Here is a 17,660-nt window from a genome sequence, read left to right as displayed (position 1 = left end):
ATACAATTTGATTGTAACTATTCTATTGCCAGACTACTTGCTCAGACCTGTCTATGATTCTGACTTCAGCAACCCAACACTATGATTTTTTTTTTCTTTCCTTTGAATATTTTAAAGTGAGAAAACATTTCCATGTTGCTAATTAAAAGAAAACATTTTTGTGGACCAGATCACCTTTTTACATCCTTTTATAAGAAGCTACTGAAGAAATGTACTGCCACTAAAACCCACCTTCTTCTAGTCTCCTTGTGAGTTCAGCATCATCCAAGTCAGATCCAAGACCAGTGACACTAGTGTATTTAATTTCAGGGCCTGTGAAACAGAAATATAAAAAATGTATATATAAAATAAGGAACTATAAATAAATAAAAAACTTTTTGGGTGCATTCCAGTGTATCATTTTCTCCAGACCCCTGGAAACAAAAGAATTTTAGGAGGTACTGTTAGATGGAATTTGACAGGAAAGCAAGGCAGAATGAAGTATACTGCTCACCACTTTCTTGGTGATATACACTTCTTCAACCTGTGAATTGTAAAACTTTTCTGGTTAGACTTTAAGAACCCACAAGTAGCTGGTATCAATTTAGGGTTTCCAGATATAAAAGGAAGGAAAGAGAATTTTTGAGATCTCATAATTTCACTTTACCTCCTTGGAACACTTTAGTCACTTGAGTTTCGCCTTCCTTTACCAGTGTAAAACCTGGCTCACCTTCAATCACTCTAGTGATCTTAGAAATTCTAGGCTCTAACAAATTTAATTGTAAAAAACAAACAAAAATAAAATTGTATATGACATGCTGTGCGCTCAGATGTGAAAAATATAATTTACAATTTGAAATTAAAATGAAAAGAGAAGACTATAAAGGAGCTATTCAATCATCATTTGGCAGATGTCCATACTAAGATACATACAGTAGATGACCAAAAAAAATCTAGGATCATCCTGCCTTCATTTTATTACAAAAATGACAAAAATCTTTTTTCTAAGTCAATTAAATGAATATTAAATTTAGAAAATGAAATAAAATAGATCACTCAATAAAAATAAAGAAAGGCAAAAGTCATTTTTGTTAAAATTTACCTCCTTGGATAACTTTAGTCCATGATATATCACCTTCTTTTACCAGCTTAAAATCTGTCTCACCTTCAATCACCCTAGTGATCTTAGTAATCGTGGGCTCTAACAAATTCAATTAAAAAGATAAGTACAATTCCCCCCCCTAAATATCAGATATTAATTAAAAAATACACAAAGTAAGACATTTTCCAAAATGTCAAAATGTGGACATATTACCTTGTGCACTTACGGTAGTTACTTTATTATAGTGAATTACAAATGATAGATATGATAAATATATATAATGCACAATGTGCCTCCTATTTTCTCTTCACCTTGATAAGTGTAGGCCAAGATCACTATGGACTTCTTAAATATGTGTTACCATTAGGACTTTAATAATGAAAAGGGTGTTGGATGTATCTAAATATAAGAATACTACAGTATAATTAGTATGGTTGCTGTATAGTTAATCTTTAGCACTGCTTCCTTTGATCTCAATATATTATGTCAATCCAATATGGCCTCCCTTGAGGTCTTACATGTTATACTTGGCCTCCTGAATGTCTACTTGGATATTCCGCACTGAAGCCAAAAAATGTTAGTCCACTGACAGATACGTTTCCAAAGTGAAATGCAATTTAGGGTTCATGCAACAGGAGATTCTGTGGGATGAAACCACACTCTAAGTATAAATTAAAGGAGTTCAGCCTTTGTTATTTTGGAAATGCATTGCATGTATATATTGTAGATGATATTAACATGATTTGATGTAAAAATTATTGTTTTGGCCACTTTCAAAATGTAAGTATTTGATTTTGATTAGAGCTAAAAAAAACTGTAGAATATGAAAAGCAGATTTATTTGAATTTTTTTGTACAATCGAAATGACAGCTCAAGCTACAGAAAATATATAAGCTGTTCAAAGATACATATAAGATCAGTTACTACCTTGAATGACTTTGGTTACTCTTGTCTCTCCTTCTTTAATCAGACTAAATTCTGGGTCGCCTTCGATGACTCTGGTGACTTTTGTGATAGATGGCTCTGAAATGGTTGTTACATAAAATTATTATATGAAAATGTTATAAAAAAATATACGTATGAATTATTTTATAGCTACTAGACATTGTGTATGCAGCTAGTATAGCAAATATCCTGTACATACCTATGTTAATCTATGCTTTCTAGAGCAGTGCAACCTCAACTACATTTCCTGGTATGCCACAACTCTTTCTCACCTAAAACACCACTGAGAGAACTGTTGAAATTGTAGATGCATCAGGCTACTGTGGCGCAAGCACAGTGGCTATGGAGACTAGTTTGGGGAGTAATATTTAACAAGAGGGATCACAGTAATGGCAAAACCCCTTGTGACAGGGTGATTACATGACCACTGCAATCAGAGACTACCTTTCTTATTGAATGTTGCCTATATTTTAGTTGAATTCAGTTTTTGGACTTTATCAGAATTTTTGAGCTATCAAGGGTGTTACTGACATGGCAATTTAAATTGTTACACGGTTATACAAAAATAAGCAAGAGCTACAATGGAGCTATAAGACTACAGGTAGGTATCTGGATTTTTTTTTTATGCCTAATCCTATTCACAGAACATGACCTTTTCTTGATATGGACTGCAAGAAAGCTGTATGGCAATGAACATTAGCTGTTGCTCTAAAAAAGATGGAGTTAAATAAAGTTTACAAGCGTAATCACAACTGCTTCTATCTAGAAGCCATTATTAATTATGCACAAAGAATAACAAATTTTTTGGAGGGGAATGTCGGAACTGACTTCACAAGACAGATATAATTTTAATCAGCAGAATTAATCCTACCAGGCGGTATGCCTGATTTCATGGTCACTGGTATGGCATTCACCATGAAACTACAGAGCAATCTGCAGACAGCATGTTATAGAGCAGGAGATGCTGAGAAGATTGATGCATAGTTTTATGGGAAAAGATTCGGTAAAACTTATAATTGATGCATTTAAGCCTCTGCTTTGTTTATGCATAGGAGTCAGGTGGGCGGTGCCACTGAGTGATTGACATCTAACTTTACATGACTAAGCATACAAGGAAGGCTGTCAGTCAACGGAGTAGAACTGCCCACATGACTCCTATGCATAAAAAGACCAGAGGTCTTTTCCTACAAAACTGTTTAAAAAACTGCTCAGCTCCTCCTGCTCTATAACATTCTGCCTGCAGAAAGCACTACGTTTCATGGTGGCAGGCTCCCTTTGATAGATCCTGCTGCTCTTTAACTCTATAACTGCTAGAGCAGCTTAGAGGGATCAAATTCCAAACATTCAAAATTCTTGATGATATTCTAGGTTGATTCGCCAATAAAGAGCTGAATCTTATTATGCTAAGGTTAATTCATATGTTATGTTGAATAAAAAAATACTACAATTAATATATACCCTCCACTTCCTTGATACGATTAGTTTTCAAGAGGAAAAAACAGTAAAGTGTTCTATATTCTACATATGTGTTCCTGGAGACAATCGCTTTATCTTTGTTACTTCTCCACACTACTGTGGTTAGGACAATTTGTAAAGCTTGGTGTAGCTGGGAGAAAATATCTTTGTATTGTGATTCAGTCAGTAAGATAGAGATAAAAAAAACATTTATTAAACGTTTATTCTCCTAATCATATTGATGATTCTGCGTACATCACTTGTTTTATTTTTAACGCTATTCTTACGTCTTTTCTGTACACTGTATATGTGACTCTGTCTTATGAAGAGACGTCTTCAATGTATCATAGTCTTGTAAGCTTGATATTTGTTATCATCTTTGGAGGTGGCCATTAGGGTACTTTTGCACTATGTTTTCTTTTCAAAAGCATTGTGTTTTTTGTCACTTTTTGTAGCATAATTACTTTTACATGACTCTGAAATCAATATTAATTCACTTACCTCCTTGGATAATTTTAGTAATTCGGGTTTCACTTCCAGGAATTACTCTGAACTCTGGTTCTCCTTCAATAACTTTAGTTACTCTAGTAATGGATGTCTCTAGAATAATAAATGAAAAGTTATAGAATTATTTGATCTCTGCATACAGTAGAAGTTTAAGTAAAGGGAAGAAGATAAATAGGGAATTGCTGGTTTGTGAGCTACATCTGTTTAGTAATTTGCCTATAGCCAGAAGAACATATTTGATTTATGATGATATTCAATGCATATGTGACGTGAAATAATAACCTCACATATCTTGGGAAGAGCTGTATAATTTAAAATTATTTTTTTAGTCTGATCCAAGACACACAGGCACATATACGGCTTTCTCATAGATTTATTGCATCCCATTTGTTTGCTAAGCACATTTATTTCTTTAACTGGTGTTCTTAGGGCCTATTTTCATTAAACTATAGAAGCCTACTTGGCACTTCACAGCAACCTCTGTAGGCTCTGTCAAATGTGTCCTAACAGAAACAATTAGGCATAATACCACATGTTAACAGATACAACCGGAATACTGCACCAGCTTGAGGAATCACCTCTACTGCCAGACATCCCTTTTGGCACAATACTACAGAGACCACAGCATAATTCAACACCTTGCCAACAATCAATCTACAGTACTTGTACAAATAAAAAAAGGAATAAAAATTCCACATGTGTTAATTCATAGTTTTGATGCCTTCATAGTCATGAAAATAAAGAAAACTCTTTGAATGAGAAGGTGTGTCCAAACTTTTGGTCTGTACTGTATATATATATATTTAACCTCAGTTATCCCCAGCCACTGCCTTTCTAACTCTTACTGGCCCATGTCACTGGTCTCCACTTCTTGGTCTTGGCTTGACACACAGTACTTGGCAGGAGGTTGGTCATCTCTCTGTGGTCAGCATTTGGCTGATTGTTCTTCTTCTGTCAGGTCCTGTCTGTCTAGCTGGGACCAGGAAGTAAAGACCACAGCGAAACCCGGTAAGGAATCACTGAGATGATTAATGCTTCTTTAATTTTTTTAACTAATTTTGCACCTTTTATAAAAAAAAAAAAAAAAATAAGGAAAAGAATATCCACTGTTTGCTGCATAATATTAAGTATTAATCCCAAGTAGAAATTTTTCATTGTACATATTAATAATCTTGCAAAAAAAACACCATGCTATATCATGCTCAGTGATGATGATGCCATTGTGAGCGAAACTAAGAAAGTAAATGTGATAGCAGAAGACAAGCAAAGTGAAGTGCAAAGTGCAGTCAGCATATCAAACACTAGCAATGTCATTCAAAATGTGAATTTCAGTGATCCGTAAAGTGTATGTCAAGTGAAGTTACAAATCATCTGACTATGAGGCATAACACTATAGAACATGCAGATAGGTAGTAATGGTGGATTGTTACTTTCACCTGACAACAGGGACAAGGAAAAATAGTAATGTCTAAGAAAACAACAGTGCTTTTTTCTGTGGACACTTGGTCAACAAGCAGTGGGTCTCAAACCGTGATACATCAAACATTAAAATACCTGAATCGGCATCCCATGTACCTTCTTGCTCCTGAGTCCCACCTGATTTTTTTTGTAAAGTAATAGATATTAGGCGTATGATATGCTATCTAAAAGGGAATCCATATTAGCTGGGGGTTGGCACTTATGGGGCTTCTGCGATAAATAAAACAGAACAGTTTGGGGGGCCTGTAGACTTTATGACATTTAGCTAAAAAAGACATTTAGAAGGAGGGCTTTGTCAGCTGCTCTCAGCCAGAAATCTGATTGGATCTCAGTAATGCGGATTGGCAGAAATCCGCTAACACCAGTCCACATTGCTTCCTCCAAAGGTTCTTTTTTAGCTGGATGCCACGTAGAGTATTCAATGTCAAACTTTAGTTCTACATAGTGAGGACCCTTAATATCTAACAGCATAGCCCTTTATGATAACTTAATGATTCTCTTGTTTAAAGTATCTGTCTTTAGACTATCATTTTAAGCATAGATCACTGACAAAATCGATCACTAAATGTCTCTTCTAATGTACTTCCCTTTCAGCTAGTTCCAATATGCATATATGCTGTTTCTCCAGTAATATATGCAATGTAGGAGAAGCTTGATGGCTATTCAGTATTAAAGGGGTTGTCCTGCCATATATAGTGATGACCTATCATCAGGATAAGTCATCAATATCTGATTGTCGGGGGTTTGACACCCAGTACCCCCGCCAATCGGCTGTTTGAAGAGGAGGCAACATTCTATTGTGAGTGCTGCTTCCTCCTATTTACACCACGTGTTGTCTCCTGTGGAGCGGTGGCTCAGTGGTTAGCACTGGTGCCTTGCACTGGGGTCCTAAGTTCAAATCCGACCAAGAATAACATCTGTATGGAGTTTGTAAGTTCTCCCCGTGTTTGTGTGGTTTTCTCCGGGTTCTCCAGCTTCCTCCCACTCTCTAAAGACATACTGATAAGGAACTTAGATTGTGAGCACCATTGGGGACAGCATGATGCTAATGTCTGCAAAGCACCACAGAATATGTCAGCGCTATATAAGTGCATAAAATAAATAATAAATAAATTACAAGTACTCGCTCCAATCAAGTAAATTCTGACATGCAGTTTAATTAAGAGGAAACAGCACTCACATGGAGCACCGCCTCCTTCTCAAACATCTGATTAGCAGGGTGTTGGACCCTGCCAATCAGATATTGATGGCCTATCCAGACTATAGATCATCAATATATATGGCAGGACAACCCCTTTAATTCATGGTTGTTTAACCTAATTAATTCTACTTCAAAACAGTATAGCAACTTATAGCATCCTATTCTTGAAGACATACTATAATGCAAGTTTTTTGACAAATGAACTATTGCTTAACATCTTGGGCATACCATATTTTTCGCCCTATAAGACCCCGACAATCAGATATTGATTACTTTTCCTGAAGATAGGTCATCACTATGGGGGGAGGGAATATCAGTGCACCTTATGAGGCAAATACTAATGACTGCTTCCATTATAATTCCATTATACAGACAGGTCCATAAATATTGGGACATCGACACAATTCTAACATTTTTGGCTCTATACACCACCACAATGGATTTGAAATGAAGCTAACAAGATTTGAGGGTATTTACATCCAAATCAGGTGAACTGTGAATAACAACAGTTTGCATATGTGCCTCCCACTTGTTAATGGGCCAAAAGCAATGGGGCAATTGACTTCTCAGCTGTTCCATGGCCAGGTGTGTGTTATTCCCTCATTATCCCAATTACAATGAGCAGATAAAAGGTCTACAGTTTATTTCAAGTGTGCTATTTGCATTTGGAATCTGTTGCTCTCAACTCTCAAGATGAAATCCAATGAGCTGTCACTATCAGTGAAGCAAGCCATCATTAGGCTGAAAAAAAAAAAACATCAGAGAGATAGCAAAAACATTAGGCGTGGACAAAACAACTGTTTAAAACATTCTTAAAAAGTAGGAACGCACCGGTGAGCTCAGCAACACCAAAAGACCTGGAAGACCACGAAAAAAAACCTGTGATGGATGACCGAAGAATTCTTTCCCTGGTGAAGAAAACACCCTTCACAACAGTTGGCCAGATCAAGAGCACTCTCCAGGAGGTAGGTGTATATGTGTCAAAGACAACAATCAAGAGAAGACTTCACCAGAGTGAATACAGAGGGTTCACCACAAGATGTAAACCATTGGTGAGCCTCAAAAATAGAAAGGCCAAATTATAGTTTGCCAAACATCTAAAAAAGTCTTCACAGTTCTGGAACAACATCCTATGGACAGATGAGACCAAGATCAACTTTTACCAGAGTGATGGGAAGAGAAGAGTATGGAGAAGGAAAGGAACTGCTCATGATCCTAAGCATACCACCTCATCAGGGAAGTATGGTGGTGGTAGTGTCATGGCGTGGGCATGTATGGCTGCCAATGGTACTGGTTCTCTTGTAATTATTGATGTGACTGCTGACAAAAGCAGCAGGATGAATTCTGAAGTGTTTCGGGCAATATTATCTGCTCATATTCAGCCAAATGCTTCAGAACTCATTGGACGGCGCTTCACAGTGCAGATGGACAATGACCCAATGCATACTGCAAAAGCAGCCAAAGAGTTTTTTAAGGGAAATAAGTGGAATGTTATGCAATGGCCAAGTCAATCACCTGACCTGAATCCGATTGAGCATGCATTTTACTTGCTAAAGACAAAACTGAAGGGAAAATGCCCCAAAAACAAGCAGGAACTGAAGACAGTTACAGTAGAGGCCTGGCAGAGCATCACCAGGGATGAAACCCAGCATCTGGTGATGTCTATGCGTTCCAGACTTCAGGCTGTAATTGACTGCAAAGGATTTGCAACCAAGTATTAAAAAGTGAAAGTTTGATTTATGATTATTATTCTGTCCCATTACTTTTGGCCCCTTAACAAGTGGGAGGCACATATGCAAACTGTTGTAATTCCTACACCGTTCATCTGATTTGGATGTAAATATCCTCAAATTAAAGCTGACAGTTTGCAGTTAAAGCACATCTTGTTTGTTTCATTTCAAATCCATTGTGGTGGTGTATAGAGCCAAAAATGTTAGAATTGTGTCGATGTCCCAATATTTATGGACCTGGCTGTAATCATCTCACTGCACACATCTTAGGGTATGTTGAGCCAAAAGGAAAGGTAAGGAAGAACAAATCGGCACCATATATAAAGTAGCATGTGATTACTAAGAGTGCTGCCTACCTGGAATAACTCTGCGAATTGTCTCAGTTCCACCACCGATTACTTTAGTGATAGTTGTCACTGGCTCTGTTGCAAAAACAAGTTAAATTAAATAATATACAGAGCAAAACTTTGTAGAAACTGCAAGCATCATAAAACACATTGTTGAAATTGTATTATGTCATGGGGACTATGCAATGTTTTATTTACTACATGGTGGTAGAGAAACTGAACATTAGCTGCCAGGTCTCCAGCTGATCACTGGGTGGCTTACCAGTGGGACTCTTGCTGTGATCTGTTTATCATTGGAAGACCTTTCTAAAAAACGCTTCCCCCAAAACAACCCCTTTAAAAAGTCAAATGATATGAAGAATGATGCTACCAGCTATTTGAAATATGCATGACTATGTAACTTTATATCTTAAAGGGTCAATGTGCTTTCAGATATGACAGATATGTCATAGGGACATGTGAAAATTTAAATCTGAGTGCTGCGATTTAACTCTCGCTTAGCGTGTGCTCTTTCCTCGCTGCACAAGACAGTAGCGAGACAGGACCATAGACTGTCTATTGGGTCTGCCATGCTTCCTGTCCTGCAGAGAGTAGAGATATTCTGCTAATCGAGCGCTTCTCTCCCCTCATTTTAAGTTTTGTGAAAGTACAGTGACCCTTTAAAGACATACTAATAGTGAAGTTAGATTGTAAGCTCCGATGGAGACAGCAAGCTATACTGCAGAATATGTCAGTGCTATATAAGTGAATAAAATAAAACATGGCTTCTCCACTGCTTTACCAAAATTCTTTTTCAGTTAACCTGAGCATCAGTAGTACTTATCCCCTCCATCACTCCACCAATCCTACAATCTTGGCTGTGATCACATGACTGCCCTAGTGTCTGCGGGATCTTCCTCTAAAGTCCCAAATAGATTTGCTCCTGTTCCTTTCTGTTCAGCTGCATTATGTACATGTAGCTGAACCACAAGACACAGGAGGACATCCAATCAGGAACTCAGTGAAAGAGCCTGCAGCCAATCAGGTGGTCATGTGATCACCGCTGAAATCCTGGAATTGTTGGTGCGGCAGAAGGGTAATAACTGCTGATACTCTCTTCCTTTACAAAAGTTAGCTGAAAGAGAGAATTTAGGTGAAGTAGCAGAAGTCCATTTAATTATAATATTCTGAATAATAATAATAATAATAATAATAATAATAATAATAATAATATTGTGCAAACTAGTAGAGGAGAAACATTTCATAATACATTTTTGGTCAGACAAGGAACCAAGAATGATGTTTTTAAGTTTGTCAAATCAACATACAAAACTGATATTTTGTGCCCAAACTCCCTTGAAATTCTCTTTATAATAGGGATGATCAGACCCGTGGATGTTTTGGTTCGCCCATTTTCGGCTGAACTTTGGGTCAAAGTTTGGGTTCGGGACCTGAACTTGAACCCGAACCCCATTGAAGTCAATGGGGACCTGAACTTTGGTGCACAAAAATGGCTGTAAAATAGTCGTAGTAAGGGCTAGAGGGCTGCAAAAAGGAAGCAAAATGGAATAAGAGTAGGGCAATTGCCCTGCAAACAAATGTGGAAATGGCTTAAAATAGCATAGAATAGAATTTTTTTTAAAAATAATAACCTTGAACTAGGAGGCAGAGGTCAAAGTGAAGTAGGAGGCTGAGGAGGCGGTGGACATGGCGGTGAAGTAGGAGGAGGTAGCCAACACTGGTTTTTGTGGCCGGTATACAGTACTTGTCTACTCAGCACAAGTAACAGACAGGTCCTGTCGGATCCATGCCTGGTTCATTTTAATGAACGTGAGCTTGTTCACGTTGGCTGTGGACAGGCAGCTGCCCTTATCTGTGATCACCCCCACCCACCGATCTAAAAGACAGATTAACTATATTAATTTCCCTGTCACGGATGCAGTGCAGGTGTACCTCACACCAAAAATGGCTATATGTCACCCACATATCTAACAGACAGATTAACTATGTTAATATCCCTGTTATGTATGCAGTGCAGGTGTACCTCACACCAAAAATGGGTATATGTCACCCACCAAACTGACAGACTAACTACTATATTTTTGTGTCAGGGGTACAAAGATGGTGCATTGCGCCCACAAAAAATTGCTATAGTTCACCCACAGAATTAATAGCCAAGCTAATTATTATATTTCTGTGTCAGGGGTGCAAGGATGGTGTATTGCACCCACAAAAATCACTATAGGTCACCCACAGAATAAATAGCCAGATGAGATTCCTCACACTCTCCTTCACTTCAGCTGCCTATTTCCTGTCCCTGCACTACTCAGAGCTGATGGGTGATGCTACATGTGATCCAGCTCATATAGAGGCTCGGTCACATGATGAACCAGTCAATCACAGCTATGCCATTACTAGGCATGGCTGTGATGGCTTCTAAGTGCCCACAGCTTAAAAGCTTGCTGATTGGCTGCCCTGCATCCTTTCAACAAGCTTTGTTAAATGCCCACACACACTTTGCAGTTCAGGTTCGCTCAACACTATTTTTTACCTAACTTTTTAAGTCACCAAATTTCTTTGGATTGTGAATGCTCTCTATTCTATTTATTTATTTTTTTCATATTACCGATTATGTCACACAATATTTCATAACACCAATAAACCTCCTATAACACGTTTTCTCAAATGTTACAAAACAAATTTTCTCTTTAGCTCCCACACATACAGTATGTAACATGATCTATTGCATCCACTAACGTGATGAAAAACCTGAAAGGAATGTGCACATTCTAACTCCAAAGTTCTTTTCAATTGCTATAATATTCTGTTTAAGCTCAACTAAAACTCTTTTCCTTAAAAAAATAAAGCAAAAAAAAAAAAATCTTGTTTACACATAGCCTGGAGGCTTCACAAGCCATCAGTGGTAATGCTGAATTGACAAGGCATGTTCTCAACTACGTAGTGGAATTACCCCTAAGCCATGCTGTAGGTCTTGAGATTTTTTAGAGGAGCTGTCCAGATGTTACTTCTGCTGTCTCTTACAAGACAAGTGTGAATTTATTAGACTTAAAGGGAACCTGTCATGTGGATATTTGATTATAATCTAACTAATTATATACAATCATTAACTACTAAAAAGTACCTTAGATGTATTCAATTACTGGTGTGACAGATGGTTACCTCATAATATACACACAAAGATGCTGCATGCTAATGAGCTCATTTGAGTCCAGCGTGATGTCAGTGAGTCCAGCGTTTTTTTAAATTCAGAGCTATAGCCACTCTCCTGCCCACCTGCTGCTGATTCATATGGAAAATAACTGTCAATCAGCAGCAGGTAGGCGGGAAGAGTCAGGAGCTCATGAATATTCAGGACTCATCATTATGAGCTGGAGCTTTTCAATACAAGATGTTGGCAGATTGACTGGGTCAATTAAAGAAAGTGACCCAGCATTTTGCTAAGAGAATCAGTCACTTATTTATGTTGCCCTAAGTTAGGACACCATAAAACTGGTGACAGGTTCCCTTTAAACTTGTGAATTAACCCTGTTACTAAATCAAAGATGAATACAACAACAATGCTCTTTAATGCATTACAACTATCTCTAACTATAGTTACTTGTGCCATTTGAAATAAGCAAAATTACGTTACTTACCCCTGACTACTGTAACTTTTGTGACTAGGGAAAAAAATACGATGGTTATAATGCAGTCTATATTCTTCACAGTAACCAATTGTAATATGCTGTAATGTTGATATAAAATGTATGAAGTAACTATATATAGAAGAAACAATTGGGTTGTCAGGGTTGAATAAAAACTCAAGCAGCCCTGTACATGTTCTAAAATAACAAAACAATACTCACGCCGTTTTTCCCCTGCCACTTCCAGTGCTGTTCTCCAGTCCAACCTGCTGCTGATGTCATCTTCCTGTCTGTAGTCTTGACATTCCATGCACACAGGTCATCGTGCAGCTAATCACAGGCCTCGGCAGTACATGGGGTGTACTTCCTGCAGCCAGGAAGATGACATCAGCAGCAGGGAGGACTGGAGAGCAGCAGGGGGAAAACAGTGTGAGTATCGGTTCTTTGGTTATTTTAGAACATGCATGGGGTTTGCTTGAGTTTTTATTTTACTGATAACCCCTGCAAAGAGGCATTCCCAGAAAAGTGTCTCATGTTATTTGATAAATTTGTCTTATCCTTAAAGAGTAACTAAACTTTTGCATGATTTTTTGTGAATGTGTCCCTAATGTCCTAATAATAGTTTTTGTAATATAGTTTATTAATGTATTTTGTATTTGTATTCCACTTTTTCCTCCCTAAAGCACACCTTTCCCTGTGCGCTTAAAATTCACTTCTCTGTACACCGCTGACTTCTCAGCGGTGTATGGAGTACAGAGAACACATTTTATAAATGGGGCCTAAGAGATGAGATGTAGGACGCTTAGCTTAGCGAAGCTGGAGCGACTCCGCTCTGATAATCCTGGCATAGCACATGGTTACAGGGTACCCATGTGCTATGCTAGGAGTTAGTAAACCTCCGGGGGCATGAGCAGCAATATGCGTTTCTGCCTGTACTCACTGCGCTGTGGCCCCATTCATAAAATGTATAGTCAGTACTTCATACACAGTCAGCAGTGTGACTTTAGGGAGTAAAATGTGGAAATAAAATATATTAATAAACTATATTACAAAAATTATTATTAGGGCATTAGGGACACAAAAAAAATATACAAAAGTTTAATTACTCTTTAAATCTAACACTTTTGTCTGGAAAATCTACTCCAGTTTTTCTACACCACCTTCTACTGGAGTCTCAAACATAATTCTGGAGTGAAACTCATTAACATAGCTAACTATGCCCCACTTTTCCATCCATATTTCAAAACTAGAGTGAGTGTTGTAAAACTGCAAAAAGTCACAACATTTTGCGACTTTTTGAAGCCAGAATTCTGGAGTGAAGGCATGATAAATCTTCCCCACAGTGTCTTACATGTGAACAGGAAGTCAGTTCCTCTATTCTGTGATATGAAAGTCCCAATGTAAATTTTATGGGACTGGAAAGAGAAACTGACTTCCTGTCCTATTACACCAAATGGCAAAAGGCATCATATAGGTGGCATTTTATCCACAACATAGCTTGGAGCTTGGCTCCATGGCATTTTGTATTATGGTATTGGACACAGCCTATTTAGCCACATAGTTACTTAATATGCATTATGTAGTGGGAAACACATTGGTACTATACAGTACATTATTTAAAATTAAGTACATCTCCATCTAATTATATAGTTCCATAGTTAATACGTCTGAAAACAAAAGTCCATCAAGTTCAACCAAGGGATAGGTGGGGAAGCAAATCCCAGAGGGAAGTGAGATTTAAATTTCTGCACATTTTAATAAGCATTAGCGTCATTTACTTTTAAGAATTAATCTAAACCCTTTTTATAACTGTCCACTGTTCCTGCTGTGACCACGTCCTGAGGAGGTCTATTCCACAGATTCACAGTTCTTACAGTAAAGAAGCTTTGACGCTTAAGGAGACTGAACTTTTTCTTCTCCAGTAGAAGGCAGTGTCCCTTGTCTTTTGAGGGGATTTTACAATTGCTTCTTTTCATTTAAAGTCATGTTAAAGAGGTTGTGCCACTAATGTAAATGTATCCCGCCCAACAGATATCGCTGTTATATCGCTTTCTCCAAATATCACCAGTTATCATTTACCTTATTCTAAAGTTTTTAGCCTACCATTGCATCCTGTGGCATATCTATTTTCATATTGCTGTTGGTTGGAAGCGTAATTGGTAAAAAAAACGTGGTTAGTGTCACATGATCTGCTATGTCAGGACACATCTCACTGCCCTAAGTCATGATGGGACAGCAGACACATGACAAACCAGGAAGTAGGATTCAAGCATGGGGGTTAGGAGAAAACTTCAAATAAGGTACATTTTTAGAAAAAAACACAATCCAAGCAGGAATGGGAGCTCAGGTAATTGATGAAAATACACTTTAGGCCACATTCACCTAAACGTGGAACAGCTGTGCCCGTTTTGCAGACCGCAAACCATGTATCCGCAAAACACAGGCAATGGCTGTGTGCACTCTACATTGCTGTGCGTACCAATTGACTTCATGCGGCCATGTGACCATTTGTCATGGCGCCAGGGGAGCAGGACACCCCCGTGGCCGGTGATTGGTAGTGGTAATGTCAAACTGGATGTGGCATCGCTGGAGCCCAGCGGAGAAGAAGCTGGGGGCCCGTACCATGAAACAGGTAAGTCATCTTCCCTTTGCAGGTCCAGCAGAATTGGTGATTTGCTAACCCCTCCATTCTTGTACAGCCTCTTTAAGGGTGGCACTGAAATTACTGTACAGCATCAGAAGACGAATTGGAGACCCCCTTTTGTTTTATTTTGATATCATACATCTTTTTCTCCGAATGACTCTCAAAATAATGCCAAACCTAGACCATAATGTTAAAAGAAAATAGAAGGAAATCTTGTCCCCACTGTTTGCCATTCTGTCATAGTTTTATATAAATCTTGCAGAGAAGACAGGGGTTCACTTCCTCAGACAGAAGCTGGGACAAGGCTTATCATTCATGAACTGTTATTGCAGACAGAGCAGTGGGATACAGCTCCTTCCACAGCCGGTTGTGAGAAGTAGGAAATGACTGACCTCCTGGGACACATAAAGACTAGTTCTTTATATTTCTCACCGTTTTTGAAAAAAAAAAAAAATCCATGGAGAAAAGAATATTAAAAATGGAGCTGCTGTGATTTCTTAACATTTTTGTGTATTTTTTACATTTAAGATATGGCTACATGGCAAGATGCAGTCACATGACATACGATGACAGTCACATGACATGTTACTACATCACACCTAGTAATAATGTGGGTATATTCACATGGACAAAATCTGCCATAGAAAACAGCAGTTATCTTCTATCAAAATTACGCCAACAGCTTTCCATTGACTTCAACAGGAAAAACATCATTTTCTTCTGCCACTAAAGAAGTGGCACGTTACTTCTTTTTGCTGTGTTCCTTATTAATGTCAATGAGGAAAGGCTAAAACATTTTTCAAATTTTTCTGCCATGCAAAAACATGCAGTTCCCTTAGACCGATTAGCCTACGGATCTGCCACAGTACCGCGGCTTTCACCCTTGTCAATATATCTTCGATGGGGTTATGTTGCAACTTGCAAGCTGCCACGACTACAACGAGTCAACTAAAAGCACAACATTTAAACTTTAAAAGAACAATTTTCTGGTTTAGTTTTCATGTAGTGCATACTGCCAAAATTTGCACTGTAATTTTTTTCTGGTTTGGGTTAGTTGAGAGTCATCAAGAAGAGGAAGTTAATATTTTGGTCTAAGATCTACACTTTTTGGCAAATTACTAAACAATTACCATTATATTGTCAAATGGTTATACAGTTAGTTGGTTGAAGAGAGGTGTGTATCCTTCAAGATTTAACTTTAGTGGGAAAAAATACTGCAAAATTAGACTTGTTATATATTTTTAAAAACTAACTTAGGCTAGTTTCACACCGCCATTACAGACTTCTGGCAAGCTGCTTCGGCATAGAATGTTGGGAATTTGCCGGATAAAAAACACTGCGTGCAATGGTATTCATCCAGCAGATTCTTGGCATATTTACCAGGTTGCAGCTAGATCTCCTCTGGACCTCAATATAGTTAATGCCGCTGGATGGCATTACAACAGTGTCTGGCAATGCCGGATCCAGCAGGCTGTTCCATGCCGCAACAGCCTGTTGGATACTAGTGTGAAACTAGCCTTACTTTATTTTAAATGTTTTTATAATACATTGTTTGTGCAAAATCTGTGAAACATTTTTCACTTGACTTTTCAAAGCTTTTTAGTTGCAAAATAAAAATATACAGTACAGACCAAAAGTTTGGACACACCTTCTCATTCAAAGAGTTTTCTTTATTTTCATGACTATGAAAATTGTAGATTCACAAGGAAGGCATCAAAACTATGAATTAACACATGTGGAATTATATACATAACAAACAAGTGTGAAACAACTGAAAATATGTCATTTTCTAGGTTCTTCAAAGTAGCCACCTTTTGCTTTTATTACTGCTTTGCACACTCTTGGCATTCTCTTGATGAGCTTCAAGAGGTAGTCCCCTGAAATGGTTTTCACTTCACAGGTGTGCCCTGTCAGGTATAATAAGTGGGATTTCTTGCTTTATAAATGGGGTTGGGACCATCAGTTGCGTTGAGGAAAAGTCAGGTGGATACACAGCTGATAGTCCTACTGAATAGACTGTTAGAATTTGTATTATGGCAAGAAAAAAGCAGCTAAGTAAAGAAAAACAAGTGGCCATCATTACTTTAAGAAATGAAGGTCAGTCAGTCAGCCGAAAAATTGGGAAAACTTTGAAAGTAAGGGCTATTTGACCATGAAGGAGAGTGATGGGGTGCTGCGCCAGATGACCTGGCCTCCACAGTCACCGGACCTGAACCCAATCGAGATGGTTTGGGGTGAGCTGGACCGCAGAGTGAAGGCAAAAGGACCAACAAGTGCTAAGCATCTCTGGGAACTCCTTCAAGACTGTTGGAAGACCATTTCAGGGGACTACCTCTTGAAGCTCATCAAGAGAATGCCAAGAGTGTGCAAAGCAGTAATCAAAGCAAAAGGTGGCTACTTTGAAGAACCTAGAATATGACATATTTTCAGTTGTTTCACACTTGTTTGTTATGTATATAATTCCACATGTGTTAATTCATAGTTTTGATGCCTTCATAGTCATGAAAATAAAGAAAACTCTTTGAATGAGAAGGTGTGTCCAAACTTTTGGTCTGTACTGTACATATATTTATAAATTTGTAGAAACTTGCTAAAAAATAAGTGCTTCATTCCCCTTCAGTCTCATCCAGCGGTTTCACTCATTATTG

The 17,660-nt window shown here is 38.0% G+C and overlaps 1 protein-coding gene across 5 annotated transcripts in view; it reads right to left on the bottom strand.

The window, feature by feature from the left end:
- Positions 1-17,660, bottom strand: part of POSTN (periostin) — a 75,829-nt gene that overhangs the window by 8,183 nt on the left and 49,986 nt on the right. For 2 of the 5 annotated variants that reach the window (XM_040426096.1, XM_040426098.1), the window contains exons 17-24: positions 12,381-12,404; positions 8,755-8,820; positions 5,543-5,584; positions 3,983-4,081; positions 2,009-2,104; positions 1,082-1,180; positions 647-745; positions 232-312 (exon numbers count right to left, since the gene is read on the bottom strand). In XM_040426096.1, coding sequence (XP_040282030.1) covers positions 232-312; positions 647-745; positions 1,082-1,180; positions 2,009-2,104; positions 3,983-4,081; positions 5,543-5,584; positions 8,755-8,820; positions 12,381-12,404 — 606 coding nt within the window. The remainder of the gene's footprint in view (positions 1-231; positions 313-646; positions 746-1,081; positions 1,181-2,008; positions 2,105-3,982; positions 4,082-5,542; positions 5,585-8,754; positions 8,821-12,380; positions 12,405-17,660) is intronic. The other 3 variants (XM_040426099.1, XM_040426100.1, XM_040426097.1) reach the window with 2 other exon arrangements.

This window comes from Bufo bufo, chromosome 3 (genome assembly GCF_905171765.1).
Source record: "Bufo bufo chromosome 3, aBufBuf1.1, whole genome shotgun sequence".
Classification (NCBI taxonomy): Eukaryota; Metazoa; Chordata; class Amphibia; order Anura; family Bufonidae; genus Bufo; species Bufo bufo.
This window is presented reverse-complemented; position numbering and strand designations above follow the sequence as displayed.